Source organism: Hypanus sabinus, chromosome 5, assembly GCF_030144855.1.
Source record: "Hypanus sabinus isolate sHypSab1 chromosome 5, sHypSab1.hap1, whole genome shotgun sequence".
Lineage (NCBI taxonomy): Eukaryota > Metazoa > Chordata > Chondrichthyes > Myliobatiformes > Dasyatidae > Hypanus > Hypanus sabinus.
Genome location: NC_082710.1, coordinates 13,474,387 through 13,490,889, shown reverse-complemented (window position 1 = coordinate 13,490,889; position 16,503 = coordinate 13,474,387). Strand labels below are relative to the sequence as shown.

The 16,503-nt window shown below is 42.4% G+C and overlaps 1 protein-coding gene across 2 annotated transcripts in view; it reads left to right on the top strand.

Moving 5' to 3' along the window:
- The window catches only part of LOC132393932 (ras-specific guanine nucleotide-releasing factor 2-like), a 141,750-nt gene that overhangs the window by 103,992 nt on the left and 21,255 nt on the right, over positions 1–16,503 (top strand). For both annotated transcript variants that reach the window (XM_059969395.1, XM_059969396.1), the window contains 4 exons: positions 2,896–3,060; positions 6,203–6,309; positions 12,171–12,283; positions 15,541–15,598. In XM_059969395.1, coding sequence (XP_059825378.1) covers positions 2,896–3,060; positions 6,203–6,309; positions 12,171–12,283; positions 15,541–15,598 — 443 coding nt within the window. The remainder of the gene's footprint in view (positions 1–2,895; positions 3,061–6,202; positions 6,310–12,170; positions 12,284–15,540; positions 15,599–16,503) is intronic.

The window sequence follows — 16,503 nt, the reverse complement described above, 5'->3', positions numbered from 1 at the left end:
CCAATGAAACACTTGCCAGGAACCCTCAAATGTTTGAAGAATTTTAAATCTACAGGAAAGATCTTATTTCTAATTATGTGTTACATTCATTAATATGACACCAGTGACATCATATTTTGAAGCAAGCATTTATTTTGTTCTAGTGTGATGGGGTAGGAAGTTATGCATGTGGTGACACGTGATGGTTTAATCAGAGTGATAGGAAAGGCAAAGTGACTATGTAAAAGGTCAGAATGAAAGAAAACACAGGATACCTGCAGATGCTGGAAATCCAGAGTAGCACACACAAAATGCTGGAGGAACTCAACAGGTCAGGCAGCGCCTGTTTATTCCTCTCCATAGATGCTGCCTGACCTATTAGAATGAAATAATTTTTTTTTGGAAATACGTGAAGACATCTGGTGTTTGCAGGTACTCAGTTGCAGGTATGCATGGTGTTCACTACCTTCCCTGGGCAAATGTGGAGGCTTTAGCGAGGGCGGGGAGGAGATTTACCATTGACCGTTTATTTCCAGCCATAGATGCTGCCTGACCTGAAGCTCTTCCAGCACTAGATTTCCAGCATCTGCAGCACCTCTTCTGTCTAAGATCTCCAGGACACTGCATGGATTAGAGATCATGTCCTGTGAAGAAAGGTTGAGGGAGCTGGAGATTTACTCTATGGAACGAGGAAGGATTAGAGGTGTACAAGATGATAAGAGGCATTGGTAGCGTTAACAGCCAGAGACTTTGTAATGAGCTGTTTGGGCTTGTGTGAGGATCCCTACAGCATTAGGTTGACGTTATTGTAAAGCAATCTCCTGGAGCTTTCTGTTTAAGCTTGTTAAGTTTACTTTGATAGGTTCAGGGATTTTGTGTTGCTTGTATTACTTAAGCATATGCCCAATTCACACTAATCACAGGGTCATAGTTTTGGGAATGGTACGTCCCATGGTATCACTCAGCTGAGCCACCAATGTTCTGCTGGAATTCTTATGAATAAACTCTGCTTGCCATCTCCACATTGGAATATGTCTTTCCTCTACACCTGGGTTCTGACATGCCAACGCATATAGTGACCAACTCCCCCACAACCCTCTTGTGATCTGCACAAGTCCATGTCTGCACGGGTACAATGAAGAACATTCTTGCTGCAGCGTCACAGGGACATGGCAGCATGTAGGCAGCATTCACAAGAGAAGCATAAATTGGGCGCAACTTTTACAAGAAAGAACACATTTAGAGTTTTAAAAAAAAGCCCATTTTAATGCAAAATGGTTAAACTCTGGTGGTTAGTGTTGTGCCATTTGGTTCAAGAAGTGAACAGTTGACGAGAAGTAGCTGTTCTAGAACTTGTTGCTGTGGGTCTTCAGGCTTCTGTACCTTCTGCCTGACGGTAGCTGTGAGAGACTCACATTGTCTGGATGGTGGGGATATTTGGTGATGTATGTTGCCTTCTTAAGGCAGCACCTCCTGCAGATATGACCAGTGGTCGGGAGGGATGTGCCTGTGATACGCTGGGCTGAGTTCACTAATCTTCACCAATCGTGGGGTTGAGTTTAAGAGCCGAGAGGTAATGTTGCAGCTATATAGGACCCTGGTCAGACCCCACATTGAGTATTGTGAGCAATTCTGGTCACCTCACTACAGGAAGGACATGGAAACCATAGAAAAGGTGCAGAGGAGATTTACAAGGATGTTGCCTGGATTGGGGAGCATGCCTTATGAGAATAGGTTGAGTGAACTTGGCCTTTTCTCCTTGGAGCAATGGAGGATGAGAGGTGACCTGTTAGAGGTGTATAAGATGATGAGAGGCATTGATCGTGTGGATAGTCAGAGGCTTTTTCCCAGGGCTGAAACAGGTAGCATGAGAGGGCATAGTTTTAAGGTGCTTGGAAGTAGGAACAGAGGAGATGTCAGGGGTAAGTCTTTTACTCAGTGAGTGGTGAGTGTGTGGAATGGGCTGCTGGCGGTGGCAATGATAGGGGCTTTTAAGAGACTCCTGGATAGGTACATGCAGCTTAAAAAAGTAGAGGGCTATGGGTAAGCCCAGGTAGTTCTCAGGTAAGGACATGTTCGGCACAGTTTTGTGGGCCGAAGAGCCTGTATTGTGCTGTAGGTTTTCTATGTTTCTTTGTTTCTAATCTGCCATTGCTTGTGTTCTTGTGCATTTGAATTCAATTTTAAGATAAAGATTAACTTCATTTGTCACATGTACAACAACATTGAAATATCAAAGAATCCAGTGAAATGCATCATTTGCATCAAATCAAATCAGCTGGGCTGGGCAGCCCACTAGAGTCCTCATGTTTCCAGCAGCAACGTGGCCTAACCACTCGTCTTCAGAATGTGGGAGGAAAATGGAACATGCAGAGGAAACCAATGTGGTCACAGGGAGAACATACAAACTCCTTACCGACAGTGGCAGGAATCGAACCCTCATTGTAAAGTTTGTGCTAACCACTATGCTACAGTGTCAATTTGTAAACACACATGCAACACAATTGCTTGCAAAGATTCAACCAAATATATGGATTTGTCTCTGAAATAGGTCCTGCAGTGGATACCAAAACTGTAAAATTCTTGCAAGTATTTGTCATTATAAATATCTTCTAATAATCTTATTTATAATTTCTGCATTCACTGCAGAACCCTTTTTAGAGATAAGTGCATACATAACCTTTGTACAGCATAGCAGCACATAACAGCTGTGTGCCAAAATCTGCAGGTGATTTTCATGCACTTCTTAGAAACAATTCTACAATTGCCAAATGAATTTCAATTTTAGCAATGGCTTAATTAATGTCACCAGGATCAGAGTTAGAACGCTTATCATTTAGTGTCTATCTATTTGCCATTCACTGCACTATAAGCTGGTAGAATTAAGGATGTCTTTTGTGTATTTAAACAATGTAGTTCATTCTGGTGCGATGGGACCGGGCTGCAGGGAGATGGACAACGTACGGTGCTCTGTGTCTCCTGCCTCAGCATTCGCCATTGCCACAGCCGCAGCAGGACATGGGAGCCCGCCCCCTGAAAACAACGCAGTGCAGGAGAAGTTCAGGCGCGTTTCCATGGGAGGTAAACAATACCTTCTGCAGCTCATTACTTCTGTGTTCCAACAATTCACATTACCCCTCTCAACCCCATTCTCCCACCCTCTCCCCGTAGCCTTTGACACCCACACTAAACAAAAACCTATCAACTTCCACTTTAAATATACCCCATGGCTCGGCTTCCACAGTCATCGGTGGCGATGAATTCCGCAGATTCACCAACCTCTGGCTAAAGAAACTCCTCCTCATCTCTGTTCAAAAGGAACCCCCATCTATTCTGAGGCTGTGCCCTCTGGAGTGGTCTGTGAATTGTTCCTGGAGGCATTCCTCTGCCATAAATTGTGTTTTTAAAAAATGGATCAATGATACACGAAAATCTGTCATTACTTTCCGAGACACTCTCGAGCAGTGGTTCCCAAAGTGGGCAATATCGCCCTCCTGGGGGGGGCAATAAAGATAAAGGGGATTGTGGGTGGATGCTCGGTTGCAAGGGGAGCAGCTGAGAGATTACAGAATTTAGGAAATTAATGACTTCTTATAAGCATTTGTTCTTCAGTGCATCATAATTGATTACATTAATTGCATAGTCACCTCACCTCTTGCTAACCCACGTTCTCTTAGACTTTGCTCAAAGTGCAATATAGTTGTTGAAAAGCAATGTGACAATTCTGTATTTGACATACCATGAGAAATCTGGGCTGAAGAAATTGTATTATTTCTGGGCCCAGCAACCTGTGCATTATTGCTGTTTACTACCAGAGTACAGAGTTAGTATGATTCCTATACTCAAATCATGCAGTGACTCAGTTGCAGTGAATTAGGGTGTGGTTTCAAAAAGGTAGCGTTCAGAATCTGCCCTTTTGTCTGGTCTTGACTGAATTTCTCTAGCCCATGGCCCAACTGAAATATTTCTAAAAACACAAAATGCTGGCAGAACTCAGCAGGCCAGACAGCATCTATGGGAGGAGCTAGTGACGACATTTCGGGCTGAAACCCTTTACACCACTCCTGATTAAGGGTTTCGGCCCGAAAAGTCGTCACTACCTCCTCCCATAGATACTGTCTGGCCTGCTGAGTTCCGCCAGCATTTTGTGTTTTTATTTATTTCCAGCATCTGCAGATTCACTCATGTTGCCTTAAAATATTTCTGTCACACTTTATGAACCTTCAGGCAGAGAATCAGGTTTTGCCTGAGCTATGATGTCATAACTTTCCCCTTTATTGATTGCAGCGCTTAATGTTGGACTTTAACAACAGGGGATTGACTGTGATCATTAATCCATAATGAAAATGGCAGAAGCAAACCAAACAAAAAGTAATTGTAGACAGTACAGTGTGGAGTATCTGAAGTATGGAATTATACCAGCACGGTGCAGTCAACATGTCTGTTGAGTGAAAATAATTTGTTTTTCAAATGAATCAATGAAACCATACTGACTCCATTAACATTTAAAGAGAATACACGCTGATAAAGTAAACGAGAACCTGGCTTATTTTTCAGACACTACATGAAAACTTACAGAAATAGAAAACACTTGAAAACATGTTTGCTTGCACTACACAACAAAGCAGTAATGGTTTGCATGTTTCTTGCAACATTTCATTCCTCTTTGCTAAATCTGGAAAGCCCATCCTATTGGAGAAGCACTGATTCTGCCAGTAATGAGTACAGTTTTGCACAAGTCACCAGATCGAGTAATTAAAGTGATTCTGCTTAGCGACAACTCTGTTCAAAGACAAATAAATGAAATGCTTGAGAACGTGGAAGGCACATCGTGCAATATACATAATTTGCTCTGAAATTTGATGAGTCAGATTGGCAATAGATCTTTGCTTCTTGGTTATGTTTGTTGTATAAAAGTTGAAAGCATGGTACCAGAGTGGTTACCTGCAAGGGGACTAGAAACAGATATGAAGGGGGAGTCAATATTTCAGGTTGTTGAGCAATTTTTCAAAGAGAAAGGCATTCTGTTCACCAGCTTCTTGATTGTGCAATAGATGGGGCATCATCAATGACAGGACACCACCATGGGGTTATTAATTTCTTGAAAAAAGCTGTATCTAACATATTTACCATTTACTGTGTAATTCACAGACAACATCTTGTCGTAAAAACCTTACTGATGGGCTGCACATCATTAACTACTATTATCACAGTGGTAAATAAAATCAGGTCTCATGTTCTCCATTCTCAAACTATTTCAAGAGCTTTGTATTGAGAATATTGAATTTTGAACGCTTGCTGTTGCATAAAGAGGTCAGATAGCTCTCAAAAGGAAACTGCCTGAGATATTTTTATGCACTTTTGAAACAGTGATAAAATCCTTTGAAGACTCAAAGGTTTCATTCAGTAATCAACTCAAGAACGTTAGACACAAAATTGCTTATTTGTCAGAATTATTCACAGAGTTTAATGAAATCAGTCTTCGGTTGGAAGGAAATAATATGAGTCCTATCACAGTCAAATCAATCATTTCCACATTTCTGTCCAAGTTAACCCTACTTAAGTGCAACATTGGCTGACCCAACCTTTTCCAAGATCTGAGCCTCTCTGAGTTGGAAGAGAAAGAGAGAACGCCAGATGATGATCTTCAAGTATTCTGTACCCGCCTGGATGAGCCGCATAAAGACATGCCAGAGAGATTTCACGATCGTCTCTCGATCCAAATTCCAGAAAGGGTAATAAATCTATTCCTGAACACTTGTAATGAGGAATTAACAGAAAGGATGGAGGCAGAACTGATCTCAATACAAAATGACTTTGAGCTAAAGCCAAGGTTCAAAAAGATCATATCAAGACTTTTGCCTGCAGAAGGAAATCTGTGAACGCTATGCTTTCCAGCGGAAAAAGGTCAAGAATTTCTTTATTGCTTTTACAACATTATATTTAGTGGAGCACAGTTTCAGTGCAGTCGCCCAACTTCCACAACTCTCTCCAGAGCTCTGCTATTTACTGTGCAAACCATTCAGTTCTTTCACCGGCCTTATTTAGATTTTTAGTGAGTGAGAGTGGGAGGTATGAAGAGAGCAAGAACCAGGGAGCACAGAGAAAGAGAAGAAAGAGAGCGAGAGGGAGATTGAGTGATTTAGTTTCTGGTATCATCCCATTACATGACAGGACTCTGTTCTGTTACACTAAAACTCTCCTTTTTCTTTTTGTTTTGTAGGATTTAGCAATTCAGAGCGCATGTGTGACAAAGAGTTTCTTATTCGCAGGGCAGCTACAAATCGTGTTTTGAATGTCCTTCGACACTGGGTGTCCAAGCACTCTCAGGTACAGCATCTCTGAGCAATTTGAGCAATTCTTGTAAACATCTTACTTCTCAACATATGTCCATTTTCCTGAAGTGTCTAGGTTGTGTTGTTACCTGAACATTGTCTTAATATGTTTTGTGTTGAGGTGATCTCATTAATAAAAGATCTGCAGCTGTCTAATTGGATGATCAGAATAAGTTCAAGTTTAATTATCATTCAACCATACACACGTCTCCATCTAAACGGAAGAGTGTTCCTCTGTGTTCAAGGTGCATAGCATAGTACATACACTCACACACAGCACACAGAACATATAGTTACGATAGCACATATAGTCACAAAATAATGTTGTTACAAGTCTTTGAGAGGAATGGACAAGATTGATGATAGGTGGGATGTTGTTGTGGAGCCATGTTTCTGCAAGAATTAGCACACAGCAGTTCCTCATCTCATGCTGGCTTTATAGTTCATTCACCACTCTCATGCTGCAGAGTTTTGTCAGATGAAGCTGATGCCCATGTGGCAGGCTCCCCCTCTCCACGCAACTAATGGATCCAAAGGAGTGGCGGAGGTCGATGCAGTTTGACACCAGCGGTGTCACAGGAGTTGCCGGTCAGCTTTGAACTCAATGTAGGGACTCCAGCTCCAGCTTTTTCCCTCAGGGTTTACTCCCGAAGCCTTCCCCATGAGTGGGTACAGCCACAAGGCAGCTGAGGTTTGAGATCAGACTTTTCCTTCTCGTCGATGGGCTGCCAACCACGGCTGACGAGCCCCATCTGCCAGAAGCGACTGGTTTTAAGGCGCCAGTAACCTGCTTTCCCCCTTCTCCTGTCAGCAGAAATGGTTCCGCAGGGCTTAGTAGCTAAGCCACACGTGAAGCTGGACTTGGTTGTCAGAGGCTGTGTGAGGCGCACACCACTGGGAGAATTTAATAGGTAGTGGGAGCTTATCCCCACTACCAACCCCCAGCTATAACAACCTTAAGGAACCATTTACCCTTGAAAACACACATTTTGCAAGGACATTGAGCTGGTGGAAAGTTGGTCAGAGACACAATTAATAACTGCAGGGACTCTTTGCTTTGCATGTGGTGAGTATGTAACTCATGTGCCAGCTGTAACCAGTAAAACAGATCTGGGTTGCATTACTGAGCATCAGATCACAAGGAAGTCGGTAGGTCTGGGCTTTTGCATCTCATAAAAGTTTTTTGAAAAAGCTACACATAGATTGAGAAACCTGGTCCACGCTAACAAGGGTGCTTGGTGATCCAAAGAACATCTTGTTCATGGACCTGATGCTCAGGATGTCTAAGGCCATGTCAACTACTCAACAGGCTGAGTGCAATGAGAGGTTTTACCTATAAAGGTTTTACATGTAAATGCTTTGCGTATGAAGGTTTTACTCAACAATAACCTGTGCAGCACTCAGTTTCCTGAGTGTAATGAGAGGTGTTTTTTAAATATTATTCCAAGGCTCTTTTAGAAGTCAGGAAAGAGGCGCAGAACTTGTTGCTTCACACACATTTATTAAGAGTTGATGAATAGAGAAAAGTTGAAATAGATTAGGGATAGAGGGTCTACTAATTAGAGAGAGACAAAGGAACAAAGATGGTGCCGAGCATAAAACAGCTATTTTTATACCACAAGGATAAGAAAATTTTCATTCAAATCTATAGATAAGACAGCCAATTAGGAAGAACTCATTTGTATACAGTAGTACCAAGTTAACCAATATTAAAACACTTGTTCACTTAATACAGAACAAAGAAGCTTCCAGAGCTTTCCAGAATTATACTTTGTATAGCCATTAAAGCATATTACACTTGGATAAAACACAAGCAGATAATTCATTGCTAAACTAAAAGAAAATAACAATTAAACAGTCCAATCGAAGAATTAAACAGTTGGATCCAAAACTTTAGATAGAACAATACAGGACAATACAGGCCCTTCACCCCACAATGTCATGCCAACCTTTTAATCTACACTAAGACCAATCTAACCCTTCCTTCCTACATGGCCCTCCATGTTTCTATCATCCATGTACCATCCTATATCCTATAAAGGTTTTATTGCATATCATCCTGCCATCCTACAATGGCTTTACCTATGAAGGTATTGCACACTTCTCAGTTGGCTGAGTGCAAAGAACGGTTTCTATATTTAAAGCAAACTGGATAACTGGAGCTGAATACAGGCTTGGGCATTTGCTGGAAAGAGACCAGGGATCTGAGCTCCGCATCATTCAAATACGGAAAGCAACGTTATCTTTCTCTTTTTACACTTGCATAGACCAACCATTGCTCTGAGCAGGAAATTTTTAGACAACCTGAAATTTTTTAATAATATGCATACTATGAATATTTAGAAAGAAAAAAAACACATACTGTATTACGTTCCTCCAGCATTTTGTGTGTGTTTCTCAAGAATTCCAGCACTATCTGAAACTTGTATCTATAGTATCCTGGCAGATGACTAGAACCCTCAGTTTGTTAAAGCAAAACATGCACAAAGAACACCAATGAAAACTGAGAACTTTAGAGTAGATTAAAAGGTCACTGCAACATTGTGGGCCGAAGGGCCTGTACTGTGCTGTAGTGTTCTATGTTCGTTACAACTCAAGTATAAATCACCAGTTTTAAATTAGATTATACTGTACTTTCCTAGAAATTGAGTCAAATAACATGCAAACTGTGATAATTAATTCATCTAATTTCCAGGCAAAAATGTTTTGGTCTTCCAAATTATTTATATTCTATGAGTATGAGCTTCCAACTCACAACTGGTACTCAGAGGAAGCAGAGAGTATGCTGTGGCTGAATGTTGGAGACACCAGGAAATATGTGAATTCAGGAGCTACAACATAAAATGTGTTTGATTCATCCTTTTAGAGAAAGGCGATAGCAGTGTTTTTAGGTAACTCAATGACCAACACTTGCTTTTGGACAGTAGAAGTGTTGCAAGTTCAGCAGGAAATCAACTGCCATATATGCTAAATGTGTACACTGTTCTTTTGACAGATGCGGGGTGGAAACACATCTCTACCAAAGGAGGTGTAAGGCACTCCTTCACCCCACTGGGCTGCACATCACCCTTGGGCAAGGTGTAGCACCTGCTTAGCCCTCGATCAGGGTCATGTGAAGCCATGGAAGCTACACATGGTCGTATGAGCAGCCGGTGCTCATCACAAGTCCTGGTTATGTGACCACTGACTAGTCTCTGAAGACTATTGATAATGACTGGGGTCACCCATCTTGTAAAGACACTGCCAAGAAGAAGGCGATGACAAACCCCTTCCATAGAAAAAATTGCCAAGAACAATCACGATCGTGAGGTCATGATCGTCTACATCATGCGACAGAGCAGATAATAATGATGGTGCTCTTTTGGCAGTGAAGAGGATAACTGAGTGACATTTTAGAACATAGAACAGGAGCAAGACATTTGGCCCACACTGCTATGCTGAACCAAATGGATTAGTAATCCTCTGGCTAATGAATCCCTCATGCCTACACAATACCATATCCTTCCATTTCCCTCACATTCATGGTCTATCTAAATGTATCTCATAAGTGCCTAATGCATCTGCCTCCACACATTCCAGACACCCACCCCTCTCCGTGTTTAAAAAAAACTTGCCCCTCACATGTCCTTTAAAAATTTCTCCTCTCACCTTAAATGCATGCCCTCTAGTATTAGACATTTCAACCCAGGAAAAAAAAGATACCGTCTGTTTACTCTATGTATGTCTCTCATAATCTTAAAAACCTCTAACAGATCTCCTAAGGGCTCTTTTACCTTAAGCTCCCTGATCGCCTCCAGATCATTACATAATACTGAATCCAGTATAGCTGATATCCCAGTAGGCTCAACGACAAACTGCTCTGAAAAGCCACCTTGAAGACATTCAAGAAACTCGCTCTCTTGAGATCCATTTCCAACCTGATTTTCCCAATCGATGTGTATGTTAAAATCTCCCATGCCTATCATAACATTGCCCTTTTGATATGACTTTTCAATCTCCTGCTGTAATCTGTGATCCACATCCCAGCTACTGTTGGGAGGCCTGTATACAACTGCCATCAAAGTCCTTTTACCTTTGTAGTTTCTTAGCTCAACTCGCTAGGATTCAACATCTTCCGATCCTATGTCACATCCTTCCCCTGACTTTATGCCATTCTTTACCAGCGGAGTCATTCCACCCCCTCTACCTACCTTCCTATCCCTCCGATACAACGTGTAACCTTGGACATCCAGCTCCCAACTACAACCATCCTACTGCCACGATTCAACAATGGTGCAACGAGATCATCCACCTAATTTCTTATACTCTGTACATTGAGATATAACACTTTGAGTACTGTATTTGCTACCCTTTTTGATTCTGCATCTCTAATGCACTGATATTCACCCTGCTGGCTTCAACTTTGTCCTATCATCTGCCTGCCCTTCCTGACAGTCTGACTGCATGCTATCTTTGCATTTTCTACCATCCATCCTATCCGGAGTCCCTTGATTCCAATTCTCACAGCCCAAATTAGTTTAAACCCTCTGCAACAGCTCAAACAAACTGCCCACAAGATTATTGCTCCCCCGGCGTTCAGGTGTAACCTGTCACCTTTGTACAGGTCATACCTCCATAGAATTGGCGCGTGGCCTAGTGGATAAGGCATCAGTTCAAGCCTTAGCTGAGGCAACGTGTTGTGTCCTTGAGCAAGACATTTAACAACACATTGCTCTGCGATGATAGTGGTGCCAAGCTGCTTGGGTCCTGGTGCCCTTCCCTTGGACAACATCGGTGGCGTGGAGAGGGGAAGGCCTGCAGCTTGGGCAACTGCCGGTCTCCCATACAACCCTGCCCAGGCCTGCGCCCTGGAAACCTTCCAAGGCACAAATCCATGGCCTCACGAGTCTAACGGATGTCTACTACTACCTCCCCCAGAAGAGATCCTCATGATCCAAGAATCTGAAGCCCGGCTCCCTGCAGATCATCCTGTATCTACTCTCACTGGAGCGTGGCACAGACAGCAATTCAGAAATTACTATCTCAGCTTTCTGCCTAGCTCTCTAAATTCTCTCTCCAGGACCTCATTGCTTTTCCTTCCTATGTCATTAGTACCAATATGTACCAACATATCTGGCTGCTCTCCCCTTTTCCTAAAATGCTGTGGACGTGATCCGAGATGTCCCTGACCCTGGCAATGGGAAGCAACGTACCATCTGGGTGACCTGTTCACAGAATCTCCTGTCTGTTCATCTGGCTATTGGGTCCCTTGTCACTACTGCTCCCCTCTTCTCCGTCGTCACCTTCTGCACCACGGACCCAAGCTCAGTGCCAGTCATCTGGTCTCTGTGACATCTCCCTGGAAGCTCATCCCCCACAGAAGTATCCAAAAAGTTCTACTCATTTTTGAGGGGAATGGCCACAGGTTTGCTGAGAAACAATTATGTATACAGTCTTAGTGTTTGGGCAATATCCTCCCACATTTCCCTTCCTTATTGCTTGTACATAGCGATGGAGACGCAGCATAAAGATTTTTTTTACTCCCTCCTGTTGTGAGATGGATGTAAGAAATCAAATTCCAATTCTAAATCAGCCATGATAAAATGATAGAGTGGATTTGATGGGCTGAATGGTCTAATTCTGCCCCAATGTCTTATGCCGTTATAGTTTTATAAGATGAATTTTATTAATCATGGTAAGCACAGGTTTTCATGTAAAATCTTTAACAATACGAGCCTCCCATTTCTGAGAAATAATTGACAGTGAGGGATTGTTTATACTGACAAAAATTTCAAGAGCTTTTCATATAAAAGGATCTGCTGACAAAATGTGGACTTCCATGAATACTAATGAGTTTATTATTTTGTAATTGCTCAGGATTTCGAGATGAACAGCGAACTGAAGTCAAATGTTATAAATTTGTTAGAGGAAGTGATGCGAGATCATGAGTTGCTGCCCCAAGAGAGGAAAGCCACAGCCAACATCTTGAGGTAATATTGTCCTAACCCGCTAAATCTTTCTCACCTTGTAGCACATTGAAATATATATACAACAAGGTGGCAGAGTTTAGTATGATTACTCTTCTAAAGGCATCATATAGAAGGAGGTTCTCAATGCAAAGACAGAGTCATTTTCAAATTCAGATCCTTTTATCATATGAACAGTACATCAAAACATAAAATGAAATGTGTGGTTTTGCGTTAACAACCAATGCCCAAAGATGTGTGTTGGGGGCAGTCCTCAAGTGTCGCCACACATTCCAGTGCCAACATAACATGTTCACAATGCTCAGCAGAGCATCATGGAACCCAACAAAACATCAACAGCAAAACAAGCCCCATTCCTCCATCACGCTCACCCACCTACACACATACACAGTGCTCTGATGTCAGCACAGGCCATCTTCTTCAGCCACCAGTGGACTCATTGATACCAGGTGCTGGGCCCCAACTTCCAGAATCACAGAGATCCGCAGACCCAGACTCTGGCCAATGGGCCTTAACTTTTGGACTTCTGATTGGCCTTCAGGCTTCAATCTGAACCTATGATTGGCCTTTGACCTTCAATCCAAACTTCCAATCAACCTTTGGCTTCAATCTGGACCTCCAATCGGCTTTGAGGCTTCCATTCGGATCCTTGATCAACCTTCACCTTCAATCCAGACCTCCAACTGAACTTTGACCTTCGATCCAGACCTCTGATCGGCCTTTGGTTTCAATTTGAACACAAGCAATTTCTGGTAAATCTTGAACAACACATCCTAAATGCTAAAGGAACTCAGCAGGTCAGCCAGCATTATGGAGGGGAATAAACAGATGAAATTTTGGGTCAAAACCCTCCATCAAAACTGAAGAAGAGTCTTGACCTGATATGCCCACTATTTACTGTCTTCCATAGATGCCGCCTGACTTGCTGAATGTCCTGGTGAACCTCTTTTGCATCCTTTCCAAAACCTTCACATCCTCTCTATAGTGTTGTAACCAGGACACTGCTCTAAATATGGCCAAGGCTTACACAGCTGCAAGATAACTTCCCAACTATTAAACTAAACACCCCGACTGACAAGGGCAAGTGTGTCATTTGCATTGTCTTCTGCTCCATCCACTAGTGTGGCCACGTTCATTGTCATGAAGATCTAAAGTCACTAAACTTCTCATGTTAAATTGACCAATCAATCATCATGTGTATACTTCACAATATATATCGATATATATCAATCGATCACCATGTGCATACTTCACCCAGTGCGAGGTCTAAACAGTATGACTCAGTATACTGGAGAAGCAAATAGACGCAGATCGATTCACAAGCTTCCTTATCATTGTCATATCAAAGTACACACAGTATAGTTGGTACGGTAGCATAGCAGTTAGTGTTATGCTATTACAATGCCAGTCAGTGCTGTCTGTAAGGAGTTTGTACATTTTCCCCGCGACTGCAAAGATTTCTTCTGGTTGCTCCATTTTCTTCCCACGTCCCAAAGACGTACAGGTTAGGGTTAGTAAGTCATTTGTACAGTCAGCCCTCCTGTTCTGCGGGGGATTGGTTCTTGGACCCCCACTGATACTAACAACTGCTGATGCTCAAGTCCCTTATATAATATGGTGTAGTATTTGCATGTAACCCACGCACATCCTCCCGTATACTTTAAATCATCTCTAGATTACTTATAATATCTAATACAATGTAAATGCTATGTAAATAGTTGTTAGACTGTATTGTTTAGAGAATAATGACAAGAAAAAGGTCTGTACACGAGACGCGAGGCGAACAATGCTCAAACAACGAATGCTGGAGAGAGAACCAGGTTTTCACAATCTGCGGTTGGTTGAATCCGCGCACGCGGAACCCATGGATAAGGAGGGCCGACTGTATACTCTGTCGGCATTGGAACTGTGGCTACACTGGCTGGCTGCCCCCAGCACATCCTCAGACTGTGTTGGTCATTGAAGCAAAGAAGGCATTTCACTGTGTGCTCCGATATTTCAATGTACATGCGACAAATTAAATTAAGCATTAAAAACTTCATTGCTTATTGTTTAGGTTTGTAAATTTTAAGAGTTTAGCCAAGAGTTTTGCACAGTATTGTAATAATTTTCTGTATTGCACTGAACTGCTGCTGCTATTGTTGCAAACAACAGATTTCATGACATATGTGAGTGATGATAAACCTGATTCTGATATGGGTCTCTATTGTGGACTGAGAGTGGGAAGGGGGCAGGGAGAGGGGAATCAAGGTTGGGAAAGGGAAAAGGGAGAGGGGAGGGAGTGGGTAGCATGTGAAGACATTCTGTGATGATTGATAAACCAATTGTTTGGCATCAAATGACTTTGCGGGTGTCTCAGGGCTGGGTGTGTCTGCATCTGTGTCAGCCCCTGTCCCTGGCCCTCCGTCTCTGCCACCTGTTTCACACCCCACAGCATTCCACCGATAAATAGCAGGGATTCATTGTAGAACAAAGAAAAATACAATAGAATTAATGAGACACTACACAAAGACTGACAAAGAACCAATGTGCAAAAGAGGACAAACTCAAGATATGTTTACATAGAAAAGAAAATCTGCAGATGCTGGAAATCCAAGCAACACACACAAATTGCTGGAGGAACACAGCATGCCAGGCAGCATCTACGGAAAAAAGTGCAAAGTTCTGGGCAGAAATATCAACTGTTTTTGTCTCCATAGATGCTGCCTGGCCTGCTGAGTTCCTCCAGGATTTTGCACGTGTTGTGAAGAGGTGTTCAGATAGGCACATGAATGTGAGGAAAATGGAAGGATTTGGGCATTGTGTAGGCAGAAGTGATTAGTTTAGCTGGCCATTTGGCTACTAATTTAAATAGTTTGGCACAACATTGTGAACCAAAGGCCCAGTTCCTGTGCTGTGCTGTTCTGTTATAATCTGTGCAAATACAAAAATAATAATAACAATAATAAATAAATAAATAAACAAATAAATAGATAGATAGATAGATAATATAACATGAGGAGCAGAGTCCTTGAAAGTGAGCCTGTAGGTTACGGAATCAGTTCAGTGTTGTTATCCACTCTGGTTCAGGAGCCTGATGGTTGAAGGGTCATAACTGTCCCTGAATCTGATGGTGTGGGACCTAAGGCTCCTGTACTTCCTGCCTGATGGAAACTGTCTAATAATCAAGGTAATGAATCATGTCCTAACGACAATGCATTGATTCTGTCATCAATATCTGTGGTGTGCAGCCTTCTAATCTTCATTGAACTCTCTGTCAGTGCCCTCTCACAGGATGAACTGGATGTTCAGCTGCAGATGGAAGCATTACTACAGATGGTGAGTGTGCCAACTCTAACACAGAACTCATTTCAGTAATCTCTGAATTCCGTTCACCGATAACCTCTACCATTAACATCTCCTTTTACATACAAACTGCAGTTTAACCATGCCTTTCCTATTAACTCTGCTTTTTGAAGTTATTTTACAAATCTAAAGCCCATCACCCCGACTGGGGCATAGACCGTAACTGCAGCTCGGCAGAGCCCTCTATCCTGGGCTAGACTTCCAAGCTGTTCCCAGGTGTAGATTCTCCAGATCCTTCCTCTTCCCAGGGATGAGGTCTTTGGAGCGTCTGTTGGTGTCTTTGCAGCTCTGGGATTTTACAGAATGGGGTTGCTAGCTCCATGCCCAACCCTCCTCCTTTCACAGCCAGGCTTGGAAATTTGTCCATGGCAAATTTTACAACATAGAACATTAAAGAACAGTACAGGTCCTTCAGCTCAAAATGTTGTGCTGACCTTTTAACCTACTCTAAGATCCATCTGACACTTCCTTCCTACATAGCCCTCCATTTTTCTACCATCCATGTGCCCCTGATGTATCTGCATCTGCCACTAGCCCTGGCAAGGTGTTCCACAAACCCACCTTTCTCGGTGTAAAATACCTACATCTGACATCATAAAGAGATAAAGTCCTATCCCAATTTGTCCTCCCAAAGTGCAACACCTCACACTTGTCTGCATTTAATTCCAGCTGCCATTTTTCAGCCCATTTTTCTAGCTGCTCCAGATCCCATTGCAAGCTTCAATCTTCTTCCTTGCTGTCCTTTATGTCTCAACCTTGGTGTCATCGCAAATTTGCTGATCCAGTTTGTCACATTATCAACTCAATCACTAACACAGATGATAAACGACAAAGGACCCAGCACTGACCCCTGTGGCACACCATTAGTCACAGACCTC